General features: G+C 48.2%; 1 protein-coding gene across 1 annotated transcript in view; it reads right to left on the bottom strand.

Annotated features, from left to right (window-relative positions):
- Positions 1-4,140, bottom strand: part of P3H2 (prolyl 3-hydroxylase 2) — a 60,412-nt gene extending 56,272 nt beyond the window's left edge. Inside the window, exon 1 of the mRNA XM_057376609.1 lies at positions 3,383-4,140. Within this exon, the coding sequence (XP_057232592.1) occupies positions 3,383-3,835 (453 nt within the window). The 5' untranslated portion in view covers positions 3,836-4,140. The remainder of the gene's footprint in view (positions 1-3,382) is intronic.
- Between the last annotated feature and the right edge of the window lie 10,225 nt (positions 4,141-14,365).

Here is a 14,365-nt window from a genome sequence, read left to right as displayed (position 1 = left end):
AAGGGCCTTTTCTCTGTGGACTGGAGGGCCCACTGTATGCAGTGCAAGAGTTAAATCCCCTGTTCTCATCTCTGTTTCCACACCTTCTCAAACCCACCCCACTCTAACTGCCTCAGCTAGCTGTACCCAATATATTTCTAAATCACCTGAAAACATCAGCTATCCTAGAAAAGGAGGAGTCTTCCTGCTTAAATACACATTCAGAAGCTGCAAAGGCTKGCAGACACATTCAGACTTGGGCTGCTTGTTCAATTTGTCTACAATCTCTGCAGAGTCTGCAGTCAACCTCAGCAACCTGATTCAGAGCCTGACAAAAACCTTCAGCTGAATTGACCACAAGCTGTCCCACTCCTGCAGTGTACCACAATCACCCCTCACACCATGCCAGAGTCACCAAAACACTCAGATCACATCTGTGAAATAGAAAAGTGGTCTTCAGAAGACCACTTTTTCTACTTCAGAAAAGTACAGAGAAAAACACAAACTAGAAATAATTTAGGGAACTGATGGGATGATGTGGATGATCACATCAGAGACTGAAAGAACATGCTCTGATAAAGGGATAACCCTATTTTTTTGCCTAAACACATCATTACCTCCCTGCCCCTTAACAGCACTCAGTGCAGGAGTATCTTGAGCACTTGCTCAGAAGCAGAAGCAATGCAGTCCAGTGCAGCTGCTGCTATCATGCAGTATAAAAAAGTCCCAAAAAAACAAAAAAAGAGAAGCAAAAAATCCAAAACCTTCCAATTTTAGCACCAGTTTTCCATCAACTCCCTGCAGGGTCTCATTCACCTCATCACAATTGGGCCAGGCTGTGCTGGTGTTTGCCCTGCAGGGAGAGACCAGAGGCACACACAGTGCTGGCCAGCGTTTGGCTGTGCATCTGTCCAGCAGGACTGAAAGCCTTTGCTTTTCCTACCCCACAGGAGTGTTGCAAGGATTACTTCATGTATATTCAGCACCATTTTTCAAAGTACGGCACAAGAGCCAAACCCTTCGATTTTTTTTTCATCTGTTCCTTGCTCTGTCACTCCCTCCTGACRGGATGTGTTTCTCCCCTCCTGAGAAACAAACAAGCACGAGGTCAGCAAGAGTGGGAAGTGGGAAGCACATTCCAGGCTGTTCCTCTTCTCTCAAACCACAAATGGCACCAAACCYTGCCATCCTCCCAGTGCTTTGTACCAGTGCCCAGCATCCTGGCCTCGCCGTGCAGCCCAGGGAGGAGCTGGACAGGGGACACTGCAGGGTGTTTAACCTCATCTCATTTCCTTTTCGGCTTCAAGGAGAAAAACACGAGGGTGAAATGGCCACCCCCAGAGCTGTGTGTGCACCCACAGCAAGGCAGGGGGGTTCTGCACAAACCCCGATCCGCAGCTCCCCTTTCCACACAAAATCCTGAGCAGATGCTGCAGCCAGAGTCAACCCCGAAGGTGCAGAGATGATGCAGCCCAGCCCTCAGGGAACATGGCAAAGGCTTGGCACCGAGCCTTGGCACGAGGGGATGGTTCACATCCGAGTGTATGTAAGGGTTAGACATCAGGCAAGTGTTCGGTGCAAGTGCAGGCAAATCCCATGCGGGGCATTTTCTCCTGTGCACAGACTTGTTGAGCCACAGCAAAAGGGCAATGCTGGCAGCAGAGCKCAGGTACAGGCAGCAGCCAGCTGAGGATGTGGACAAATCACTGTGGGGTGCTCTGTGGGACAGAGAGCCTCAGAAGGGTTAAAAAAAGGTATTAAAAAGGTATTAAAAACACGAGCAAGTCTGGTCAAAGAGCTCCATTGCCCGACACCCAGACAGTCGTGCAGTTAATGAGAACATCCACTGTTCCATCACAGAGCAGTGAAATCAGTGTCAGCATGAACACAAAATCCCCAGATGTTGCAAAAGCAAATTAAGATGAGTCACACACAAAATAAATTTTAAAAGGGCTGTTTTCAACACATTGCTTTGATAAGCCTAGAATGCTATTTTAAATAAGGAAAATAACCTCAGTCTCAGTAGAAGCATACATGCAAGAAGACCCCAYACCCCAAAATCTTCTGGGGTTTTATGTATCAATTTTACTGAAGCGGGAGACAAAAACCCTATTGCTTACTTTAGAGGAAAGTCTTTCAGTGAGTTTGACATCAGTGAGTCTGGAAAGGTCTTTGAAATCGGGAAAAGAAATCTCTTAATTTTTTAGCATGACAAATTTTGCGTCATTTCCCACAGATGCTGACGCCACATAGAGCATCTTTCACAGTAAGGACCRCCAGCTGCACTTGCATTGCACACAAGCCAAATTACAGTTCCAGTTCACTCCCAGGATTTCTTTCAGGAACTCTAGGCATCACATGGCCACTAGATTTAAACCAATGAAGTCTCCAGCTGGAAATGGATTTCAGCAGAATCACCCTCCCTSTGCTCTGTTTTGCAGATCTTCACCTACTAAGTTGCCCAAAGGCAACTAAATAGCAACTAAAAGGTTACGAATGGGCTCAAATAAAGCGGAAATCCAGAAGGAGATGTTCCAGAAGTGCTTTAAACATTCAGCTTGTCATGAAACAAAATTCCCACAGTTTCTGTCCTTACCAGTCATGAACAGGAATTACTATAGGTAGCTGGCTTGACAGAATACAAGTCTTGAATGAATAAGAAAAAGACTTAACTATCCTGGTGTGGATTGGTGGAAGGGTTGTTTGGTTTTTTTTCTCTTTTTTTTTTTTTCCTTCTTTTTGGCAAGGAAGTTCAAAGAGTGACACCATTTTTCTCAGGAAAGTGAACAGTTATAAGGCAGAAGTTACTGGGATAAGGGGATGATGCTCAGCATGTCAGCAGCTGCCAAATACCGACTGCACAGTGCTACTTCACAAAAATACCACAAAGTATTTCACATCACATCAGGGTAATGACCATCAGATCCCCAGAATTTGGCTTATGTACCTCCCAGCTTCACGCACCATCCCAGCTCCTGAATCACGGAATCAATTCAGTTTGTCTGAAGGGGTAACACCTCTGGCAGAGGGAATTGGGGAGTGACTGACAGATTTCTGGGGGCTTTTCTCCGCAACCTGAAGGCAGATAATTTTCAGGATTAACTATGTTACACTAAAAGACAAACACCCTTCCCCAAAACAAACAGCAAAACCACACAAAACAAAACAGGAAAAGCACAGGTGAGCYAAAGCTGGAGAGAATCCATCCAGGATTGCCATCCAGGATTCTCTCCCTGGAACTGGCCATGACCACTGGACCAGCACACGTTGGGAGGGACCATACCCGGAGAGCTTGAGAGAGATGGCAAAGGGGGCACACCTGGAACGCTCGGGAGTGTGGAAGCACGGATAACCCTTTGCAGAGGGCGGTGAGGAGGGCCGGGCAGGGCCGGGCGGTGCCTACCTGGATGTAGGCKCGCTGCAGGTAGCTGTAGGGCACCCTGCGCTGGAAGTCTGCGCGCACCTCCTCGGCGGCGCGGTGGCGGGACACGGCYCCCAGGCGCGGCTCCTCGCAGCGCCGCACGCAGTCCGCTCGCCGCAGCACCGAGCCGAAGAACGGCAGATCCCCGCCGGCTCCCGGGCCCGGAGCCGCCAGCCGCACCTGCGCCCGGCACAGCCTCCGGCACCGCAGCCGCGCCGCCCGCAGCTCCCGCCGGCTGCGCAGAGCCCGCTCCAGGCACCGCGCCGCGCCCGCGAAATCCCCGCCGTAGTACGCCTCCACTCCGCTGGCGTAGAGCGCATCGAAGGGCTCCAGAGGGCCGCCCTCCGCCGCGCACCCGCCGCCCGCCGCGGGCAGCACCAGCAGCGGCAGCAGCAGCGGCAGCAGGGCCGCCCCGGGCCGGCTCCCCGGTGCCATGCCCCGCCACGGGGGCCGGCCGCGCTCGGAGCGGGATGCGGGGGGCTCCGGGGCTCCGCGCCGTGCGCTCCGCGCCGTGGATGGAGCTCGGTGTAGCGCCGTCCGTGCGGTGGATCCCGGCGTGSTGGGATGCGGGGTCCGCGCCGTGGAGTCCGGGGATCCGTGCGATGGAGCTCGGCAGAATGGGGCGCGGGGGTCCGTCAGTGAGAGCGCGGCTCGGAGCGGCGGCTCGGAGCTCCGGGGGCCGTGCGCGGGGCTCGGCTGCGGTGCCGGCGGGGCCGCGGCTCCATGCGCTCCCGGTCTGTGCCGCCCTCCCGCCCCGCCGGCACCTCTTAAAGGGCCCCGCCCCGCCGGCCCGGCCCCGGCTCCCCCCGCAGCGAGCTGGGGCCGCTCGGAGCATCCCCGCGGCCGCGGGGCTTTGTGAGTGACGTCGGGAAATGTAAACCGTCCCGGGGTGATGTCAGTGGCAGCAGCGGCAGCAGCCTTTCCTCCTCTTCCTGCCCTGTCCCGTCCCGCACCTCCTCTGCCGCCCCGCATCCTCACGCTGCCGTCCTTATTCGAGGGATGATTGGTTTTGTGTCCCTGCGAGGCTGTCGCTTGGAGCCGTTTTTCGCTGGCTTCTCCAGCCCCCTCACCATTCTTACCCCGGCAGCCTCCTGCCTTTGGGAATTCTGCAATAAATAATCTGGGATGGGCACAGTAAGTGGCTGGCAAAGCTTTTTCAGCTCCCAGCTGTGTGTTTGTCTCGGTTCCTCCAAGATTTCTCTCTTCCAATGCTGCAATGCCCTGCCCTGCCAAAAATGTTACTCATTTTTTTGCATGAATTTTAATGATTTCTTGTGACGAGACGCTTGGCAATGCAGTCTGGTGACACATGAAAAAAAAATATCTTAGTTGGCATTTTAAAAAATCTCAGCGTTGACCACCTGTCAACAAGAAATTTTTCATATTAACACAGTGAATTTGGCTGAAATCAACTGTTCCTGAGTGAGGGGGAATGACCAAACCCTGGATCTGGCTGGATGCTTTACAGTAAGCTGTTCTGGGATCTKCTGCTCCAAATCTGTGCGTACAGCACTGTGCTCAGAGGGGTCTCTCACAAGGCATTGTGGCCTCATTTATTTCAGACATTTCAGGAATATCACCACAGATATTGCCTATCTTCCCATAAACTGAAATAGCTGCAAATGGAAGATACTTGAAATGCATTTGGTCCAGATTTTGTTACTGCATCAAGCCAGATGTTCCTCACGGTCATGCTGAGCATCCCCCTCTGCTGCTCCAGTGACTTTGATCAAATCATGCCTTGTTTATACTGCTGTGTCCAGGATCAGAAACAGGGCTCAGCAGCCTCTCATCGGGCAAGTRATCAGATTATGGAGTCAGTTTACAACAGTTTCACATAAAGGAGGTTTTTTTGTTTTTTTTTCACATGGCTAGAGATTTACTAGAGCTCTTGGTGAAGATCTTTCCCATCTGGCAAAGATTTCATAACAATTGTCCTTGTTGCTTTCTTGCAAATTGTCATGAAATGTTTTAAAGGTTTGGGTGTCCCTCCACCCTTCCACTGCCAGGCTGGTGTGCAGGGGAGGGCATTCACAATGGGGGAGCCCAACACCCTGGAGGGATATCTGCAGTGAGAGGGGCATGTGCTGTAACTATTTGTCTGTGCAAAAAAAAAAAAAAAAAAAGGGATATCTGCAGTGAGAGGGGCATGTGCTGTAACTATTTGCCTGTGCAAAAAAAAAGGGCTGAGGTCCAGATAAAGCCTTTTGCAGATAAAAGTTTATCAGCACTCTTGGGGAGTGGAGGCGACATTACGAGAGGGCTACTTAAACCTTCTCAAGGGTCACAGAGGTGCCACTGGTGACTGCAGGAGTTCAGAGTGGGAGGGAGCTCTGCCCCAAATCACAGAGAGAAAACACTYGGCTCCCTGGGTGCAGTTTCTGAACAATGCATCTCAGATGATCTATTTGCAGGAGTGCTGTACGTAATTCCACATTGCTTCCAGGACAGCAACATCTCTGCGCTTGCAGTGATAGCAGAGGCCCTGTGTAGGAAGGAATGCAGAAAGTAGATGAGTGACTGGAGAGTGAAGAAGTCAAACAAAATATTTGATTTCACACTGCTGCATGTTCTGGTCCAGATCTTTTTTTTACATTAAAACTCCTTTTAAAACAGTGAAGAAAAGGTTCTTCACTGGGACCATGCGGCCCTATTCTGCTGCACTTCCTCCAGGGTTTTCTCTGAAGGCACCCACTCACTCTAGGACCAGACTGACACCACCCCACTCTGCAGTCTCCCTGCCTGGGGTCTTTTCTTGTTCACAAACATTTGGCYTTCCCTCACCTCGATGGTCTGCTGCTACCCTAGCAAAGATCTCAACAAGAGCTGGCACACAGGAGGCTCTTCATGCAGGGTATTTCCACATTCAGTGCAGTTGCTCAAGCAGCCACCTTTTTTAAACACAAGCACAGACTAAAAGGCTTTTTTTCTCATCACTGCCAGAGCAGCAACCAGATGGAAAGAAGTTTGCTGGTCCCTTTATTGTGGGTCTTGTTCTTGAAGAAGGTCTGGACCAAATGACATCAGCATCATAGACAAGGTGGGCTTGCCTCCATGGAGTTGGAAAGGAACTGGGTTTAGAAGCCCTGCACGTATAAAGATAGGATGATACAACTCTGAATCAGGCCCCAAGATGCCTGAGATATCCCTCATGCCTTTAATGAAAGGAATAATTCTAAAAATGTAACAACTCAGCCCGTGTTCAGATGTTGATCCTGGCCCCCGTGCAGTTGTTTTGAAAAACATTTTCCTACGTAAATARGTTCATCTGAAGCTTATTTTTTCCTTGAAAACTCTGACATGTGAGTCAAACCACTGATGATTTGGCAACAAGATAAGAGCRAAATTTAAAATGCCTTTCAAAATGGCTTTTCAACATGCACTTTACAAGCAGACCTAGGTTTCAAGACCTCTCTGTTTCATTTGTAGATGTGCTTTMATATTTAATCGTGGACAAACTTTATAATTCCAAATCAAACACAGGTGACCTCTTTAGTCACATACCTTTGTGAGAGGGAGAACTTTGAATCACATGGAAAAGTACAACATACCCTTATTGAAGGGCTTTGTTTTTTGTCTCATGAACAAAAGTGCAAGTTAATTGAATAKATCACATCCATTTGTTAATGGTTAAACTTCATGGTTTAGACCTGAATCCATACCTGAATTCCTCGCTCTACCCAAGACCTTTTTTATTCAAGTGTTTGTGAATGCCGTAAATATCAGGAAACAAATACCAAATAAAAAGATGTGCTGCAATAATAATCATGCACCATATTTTGGGACTCTCCTTCTAGRAAAAATCCATCCATCAGAGCTGTGTAAAACTAGTCTGGGTTTGGGGAGAGTGAAAGCATGAGCAACCAAGGAGGAATTTTCTCTGCAAATCATTATTCTTGTSATAGCAAGATGTGCACATTGCAACAGTGTAGGATATGGATGGAGAGAACACCAGGTGCCTGCTGGGGATGCCACTGCACCTGCCCCAGGCTGTACCTGTTGTTTCTTTGCTGGTGATTTATGATCTCCTACCCCATAGCTGTCCCACTGTATGTTTGGGCCTTCTCTGATGCATTGCTCTGCATGGGTTTTTGACAACTTGAGGTTGGCACAGGTAAATGGGTCTTTAATTTTTCTTCCTAATCATTTTGACTTTTATTTCCTTCTAGCCATATTTCTGTAGGCTCAGGACCTGGAAGCAGCTATGGCTTTCTCCCAGATACCTGATAYGATGAAATGCTGGCTGTTCTTCCACAAACTACAATCTCAAGAACTCAGAATGTCCTCTGTCCTAGCAGCCCTCTATCCTGACATTTCTCCAAATTGTGTCCATCTCATATCTTGCTGATGACAGCCTCTATTTTTTTAATGCCTTCCTCTTGACCTTACCTCTGTAGAAGCACAAAATAATTGCCAGCAAAGCTTTGCTCACAGCTCTAAGTGCATGACCCACTCATGTATCCTCACACACACTGTCAAGATCTTCTCATATCCTCTGTAGCACCCAGGAAAGTTGCCTTGGCACAGGCTTGTTCACTTCTCATTATTAATACCAGCCTTGACAGCTCATTTTTTTATTTGTCCTGGTCTGGACTGTCTCTCTGCTTCATTTTATGGGACTTACTGTACGTCTGCCTGTTTTAGAGAAGGTTTCGTGTTCTAGAATTTGCCATTGTTTCTCTACTGCAGCACAAACCAAAACTAACAATTCCCCAAAGCCATCCCTGCAACAATCCCTCCAYTGGACATGTGCTTTGGTTTGCAAGTGCTGTGTGATTCACAGAAACCCCTGTGCAGCATCTGTATAAAAACCTTAACATAAGAGCACAGACAAATACAACACGAGGTTTGCTGTTGGCACTCAGCAGAGAAATGCAATCCTATAAATCTCAAAAGCAGAAGATTCCTGTGTCTTCCCATGTGTAGGCAACAGTATAACTTTACTGAATTCCAAGTGCCTTCACACTTTGCTTACTTGGAAACTTGGATTTGACTGCTGTTATGAATTAAAAAAAAACCAAGAATAAAATTCAAGAAGTATAAAATACAAAACCAAAGGCACACTGATGTCCTGAAGGAGTTGGCCTCGTGCCTGTACCTTTGAGCTTGGGTTTAAAATACCTCCATGGCCTATATTATTTGGGATGACAATAATTAATAACACTAAAGAATTATTATATTGTGCTCCACAGAAAACTTTTCCTACACTGACAGACAAAAAAAGTTTTACATAATTACAGTTTCTGTTATGAACAGGAAGGCAYCTATAAATGATATAAACTGAGAAWATTTAATCRGAGACTCATATGACACAGTTRTTTTCAATGCATAGTCTGGAGTTAATGAGACGTGTGAATGGTTCCATTGTGTAACTGTCTGAACTTCAGCTGTAAGCTGTGGCTGTTTCAGAGGGGGAACAGGGTCCAATTCAGGACTGCTGTAATTGGACCGAAGTCGGTGACATTGCCAAAATGATGGGTCAAGTGTGGAGCGTGTGTCGCACAGCCAGAGCCTGGCTGCAGCTCTGGGAGGTCACAGGGATGGAGGAATGGATGGATGGATGGATGGATGGATGGATGGATCAGGGATGGATGGATCAGGGATGGATGGATGGATGGATGGATGGATGGATGGATGGATGGATGGACAGGGATGGATGGGGTGACACAAGCTGGCTGAGGTGGCCTCTTTGAGTAGGGTTTAAAGGACACAGAATTCATCTAGAAGGGGCATCACACATTCTGTGTGATGAACTGCAGCCCTCTGTGGTGGTGTGTGAAGGGAGAAGAAAGACAGGGAATGACAGAGAGAGGCCACACAGAGCAAAGCTCCTCTTCTGYCCAAAATGAGGTGGATGGAGATGTTTCTGTGTGGATGGAATGTCCCAGGCTCCCRGGCAGCTGCTGCAGRTGTTTGTCACCACCTCTCCAGGAAAGAGCTCCCCATGAATATCCTGCCTGTGAAAACCCTTGGGGTGAACATCTGGTGGATCTGATTCCCAGGTTTCCTTGTGCTGGCAGCTCTGCTGTCTGCAGTGGGGTGTTTGTGCCAGAAGTGTGAGGACTCAGCTGCTGTGGAGTGACACAGAAGAATCAGTTTGTAAAAGCAAGATGTGGCCATCAAAGTGAGACTACAGGAGAATACTCAAGGGGCTCTCAAAAGCTATCTGAAGCAGTCTGTCTTTTAGTGCAAATGTTAAATAAACCCTCATTAAAATCAACATAACTACCTCTCAATCCAGAGTGGCCATGTATTTCCTCTGTATAACATCATGCTTATTTTTCATATGCATTAACTCATAACCTGAGCACCTTGATGCAGTTTTTTGGTTTTTTGGGTTTTTTTTTTTGTCATTCCCCTTATCAGCTCTTGTCTGATCTCAAAATATCATTCAGGATGTAGAAAACATCTAAAAATAAGATTATGTGTAAGCCACAGTGCAGCTGAGCTAGCACAGGTAACTRCATCCCACCCAAAACATAATTTGCAAACAGCAAGGTTTTATCCACAGACCTTTCTCCCTGCATTGCCCAGCAGTGAGAGACTGTGACTCCAAGAGTAAATATTTGTCTTCCCCACAGAGCTCTCCACATGAGCCAGACCCCAACTTATTGAAGAAAGATGGAAATGTCAGGCAGGGGGAAGAGGCCCACAAGGAGGGCAACCCAACAGGACAGACTGGAGAGCTGTCACGGTGGGAAACCCAACATCCTGCCTGTGAAATCAGAGGGGTGGAGAGAACAGCATTGGAAGGCCAAAAGACAAAGTCCACTGAGGAAATGAGAAAGCAATCTGGCAATGGTAGGATGCCCACAGCAGGGAGGAGCTCCCTGGTTATGCACCAGCAGTGATAACAGTGATCTGTCCCCCACTGCTGCCATCCCACAGCRAACACCAGAGGCTCTCACCAACAGCAGCATGGCAGAGGCACAGAGAGGACTCTTGTGTTGTCAATATTCCCCAATTTTAATGTTTTGATTCAGTGAAAAAGTGGGGGGCTGAGAGACTACGAAAGGCATTAAACTGACTTGTTTCACWAGCACTGGGCTCCCTGTGGCTCTCCTTTGACAGTCCATCTTTCCTGTACAATTAATGCAGTTCTAAATGAGCTGACCAAGAGGTGCCAGCAACATACACAGCCCCAGCAGCTGCAGCACAAGGGAATCCAGAAATGTTGTGCAGTTAAGTATAAGCTGGAGTAGCTTTTAATCTCCTTAAAGATCTGCCCTGGTTAAAAGTCAGAAATCTTCATGAAGGTGAAATGCTTTTGGGGCAGATCACAGAAACACTGTGCATGCAGAGACAGAGGCACAGAGGTGGTTAAAACTACACTCCAGAGCACATTTGGCTGAATCGTTTTTACTCTAAGGTGTTAGGTTTATATGGCCATAGTTTTCATCCTAGAGAATCCTAAAATGTCCTGCTAATGCTGTACATATAAAACTCACTTCACTACAGCTGCTAGGCAGACAGATTGCTGGCACACTGCTTCCCACCCAGATGTGGGAAGGGAGTAACCGACCTGGGACATCTCAGCAAAATCCTGTTTTAAGGGAAATTGCTCCTGGGAAAGGAAGCWGAACTTGAATTCTTAACATTCTGAGAAATACAGAATCCTCTGAGGGTCTTGGTCACTCTTTATAAATGTAATASTGGAGTCAGAGTGCTGGGGCCAATTGTGTGGCCCTGGGGCAAATGAGAGGAAACAGCAAGATGTCAGAGTTATGCCGGGAGCCTGAGATGGACCCCACCCAGATTTACCTGGCAGTGGGTCCATAGCACCTACCCTGCCCTGCTTGGAACCAATTTGGGAACACAGAGGGGCAGGGGTACCTTCTGCCCCCCAGTTCATGAGAAACTTCCCAACGCTTGGTCAACTCCAGCCAAAAGGAATAAGGAGACTGAGGGACTGTGGCCAGCTAAGGTGTGCAGGAGATTGCACCACCATTCCCCCTCTCATCCCATCCCTTGTACCTGTGTCAGTAACTGGGGAGAGCTGGATGCTGCACAGGTACCATGGAGGGCAATTTCTTCTGGCTGAAGGGCTGGAAGGGGTGAATGGAGGAAGGAGGYTTGGAAGGAATGGATTAAAGTCATTATTTGTGGAACTACAGCAGGCCAGTGGAAAACATTCAGCTAGGAAACGATTCTGCCAACCCAAGCAATGACAGTTTCCCTCATGCTCTCCTCTTCACCCATGGTTAATATTTAGGCTTCATTAAAGCTGAAATAAAGCTGGACAAACTCCCCTGCAGCACAAACTTTCTCTGGTTTCACAGTGGTGTAAATTACAGACAGGCTGGGTATGGAAACCCTGGGGCATGGTGGAGCAGTGGTGTAAGGACACAGAGTGACTCTGGTTCGCTCAAGAACTACGCTGTGAGATCAATACCCTCCTCAAGCTCCCCTGTGCCACCCTCCCTGCCCTTCTTGAGGGACACCAATGCTCACCAGCCAGCGGTGGAGGCACTGAGGGTGAGTGTAACATCAGCTGGGGGACATATGGCACAAGCAGCAAAGCCAGATGGTGATAATGAAGTGGAGAAGAGCAAATATCCTGTCTCACTGAAGTGTTGCCTGTAATTACAGAAATTGCAGAACAGAAACACTCTCGAAGAACGGGAAGGGAAATTGCCTCTGTGTTCCCTGTGGCGTGGCGCTCTGTCAAAGGTGATGTTCTTCTGATTAGGGGCTGTTTCTCTGAGGGGAACTGGAGAAGGCTGGGCAGGGAGCAGGTTCCCAGCATATCTGGTGCCATGTACCCAGGCAGGGAAGCAAGCAGCCTGAAATCACCCAGGACAGAGGCACCAGCCCTCCTGACTCTCCTTTGCTGGGTCAAGCAAAAGGTGAATGCCCCAGCATAGAGGATGTCACCGGCACAGCCTGTTCAACACAGCTTCAGCAGTTTCTCTGGGGCCTTTTTTTTTGGCTGAGGATGGACTGGGGGGAGGGAACAGATTTCAGCCTTACTGTAATCACTAAAAATAGACCTACTGTGTGTTTGCTCCCTCTCTCCTACATTGCATTACCTCTGGGACTTGTCCAAAAAAAGATTCCAGAGGGTAGCCAAGACGAGATGATGTCTGAACACAGTAGCAAGGACTCAGTTTTCCTTAATTTTCTAGTTTCTGTTTCAGCTTTTAGTRGAAAATAAGTAAGGCACAGACAGTGCTGCTTTTGTATCAGCCCCTTGCATCGAAGCTCTCAGCTGTTAGAAATTAGACTGTGGTTACTTCTTTGACCCCTGTAATTTCTGCAGAGAGCAGTGATCTGGTCTCACAAGCATCCCCCCGGCCAAGCCTTCAGTACTAGGAGTGAAATTTSCTCTGTGTGCCAGGCCAAGGGTGGTTTTTGAAGTATATGTCCAGAGAGGGATAGCTAAAAGCTTCAGCAACCTTTTGCTGCATTAATCCATCATGCTTTGACAAGCCGATGGCTTAAATGAGCTGGATTCTTTATGGAAAGAGAAAAGAGGTTTCTCACGAGAAGTGGGATTTTAAYGGAAAAACAGATATGTGAAAGCTTAAATCTTAGTGCCAGGATGTGTTTCTATTTAAGGAGATTCTGACCTTTTTTTTTTGTCAGGAAAGATTGCTGTGAACCTGGCTTTGCAGCGGGCCAGATTGTGTATTCATGTCTTTAAACAGCCCCATTGTTGTCAGCCAGGAAGGTCAGTGGGAGCAGCAGCTGCTGAAGAGGCTGGCGGGCGCCCCAAAGCAAAGGTCACCAGAGCACTTGCAAAGGATTAGCAGCCGCTTGGGTGGAGATGGAGGCCTAAAAAGCATCTCAGAAGGTCCTTGGCCACAGCTGGATGCTGCTCAGGGTGTCTGGTGTCAGTAGATAATGCTGTTGTGAACGACTCCAAGGTTTTATAATGCTGGGTTTGATGGGTTTTGAGAGGGGAAGCACATAGAGTGTGGGGAGAGTGTTTCCTCCCCAGGATCCCAGCTGGAATCAAGGGCAGTGTTGCTGTGAGTCTCTGCCATCCTTTTTGCCATCCTGTGTTTCAAGGCCTCAGTCCATTCGGCATCTGCAAAGGCCAAATTGAGATTTTTGTTAATTGGTGATGCCCTGCTGCACTGCCAAAAGCAACGCTTACGGTGTAAATTGCTGCATCCAGGCAAAATGAAAAGCTCAGGTTTTGTGGTGGCATTTCCCACTGGAACAGCCAGCAGAAATCCTTTTCTGATGAGAGCAAAGTGCTGTGTGAGAGCAAGAAGGAGGTTCTGCTCCATTTTGGGCTCAGTCCTCTTCTTGCTGCTTTAGCCAAGACAGAGCTGAAACCTCTCCTCCATGGCAGTCCCTGGAGGGGCAGGGCAGAGCATCTTTATGGCCAGGAGATCTTCCAGATGGAGTTTTRGGAAGGCTTTTGAAGCTCAAAGCTCAAATTGAGGTAAGACACATGACAAGAYACTTCTGAGGGAACAGRGYTCTTGCTTCSCTGCTAACATCAGTCTCATGGGATTCCAAAATCCTCCTTTGCCACTACCAAAGAAACACACAGAGGCAACAAGAGCCCGCCCCTAAGGGCTCTAGGATGCTCTCAGCCCTTGAATAGAGATGACARAGCTGTTCAGAGGGCAAAAGGTCAGCACAGCCTCCAAAATTTTCTGAATGCCAGTGTGGAAAATGCCCTCAAATGCCTGAACCCTGCAGCAGAGCAGGTGAAGGGGCAATTCCTCACATCAGAGAGGGGTTCCTCAGTGTTTCACACAACCAGATGGCTCAAAGAGTGACAGGGCCCAAAGAGGAAAGAAATAAGGGATTGATGGAGTATGTGATCAATTTGGAAGTCTTAATGAGTAGCCACTCTATTGTTTTACAGACAGCAATGTATCTTGGGACAAATTACGCCRGTACATTATAGGATTTTCAAGCAGATCTTGTGCTAATTTTCCAAACTTCTGGGAAAAGGGGAGCGCATGGGGGATTTTGTACCCAGTTAATTTTATGGAGTGAATTGAG

Source organism: Malurus melanocephalus, unplaced genomic scaffold (genome assembly GCF_030028575.1).
Source record: "Malurus melanocephalus ecotype Western Australia unplaced genomic scaffold, MMel_1.1 scaffold_284, whole genome shotgun sequence".
Classification (NCBI taxonomy): Eukaryota; Metazoa; Chordata; class Aves; order Passeriformes; family Maluridae; genus Malurus; species Malurus melanocephalus.
Note: the sequence above shows the minus strand (reverse complement) of the source record. Positions and strands in the feature narration are given on the sequence as shown.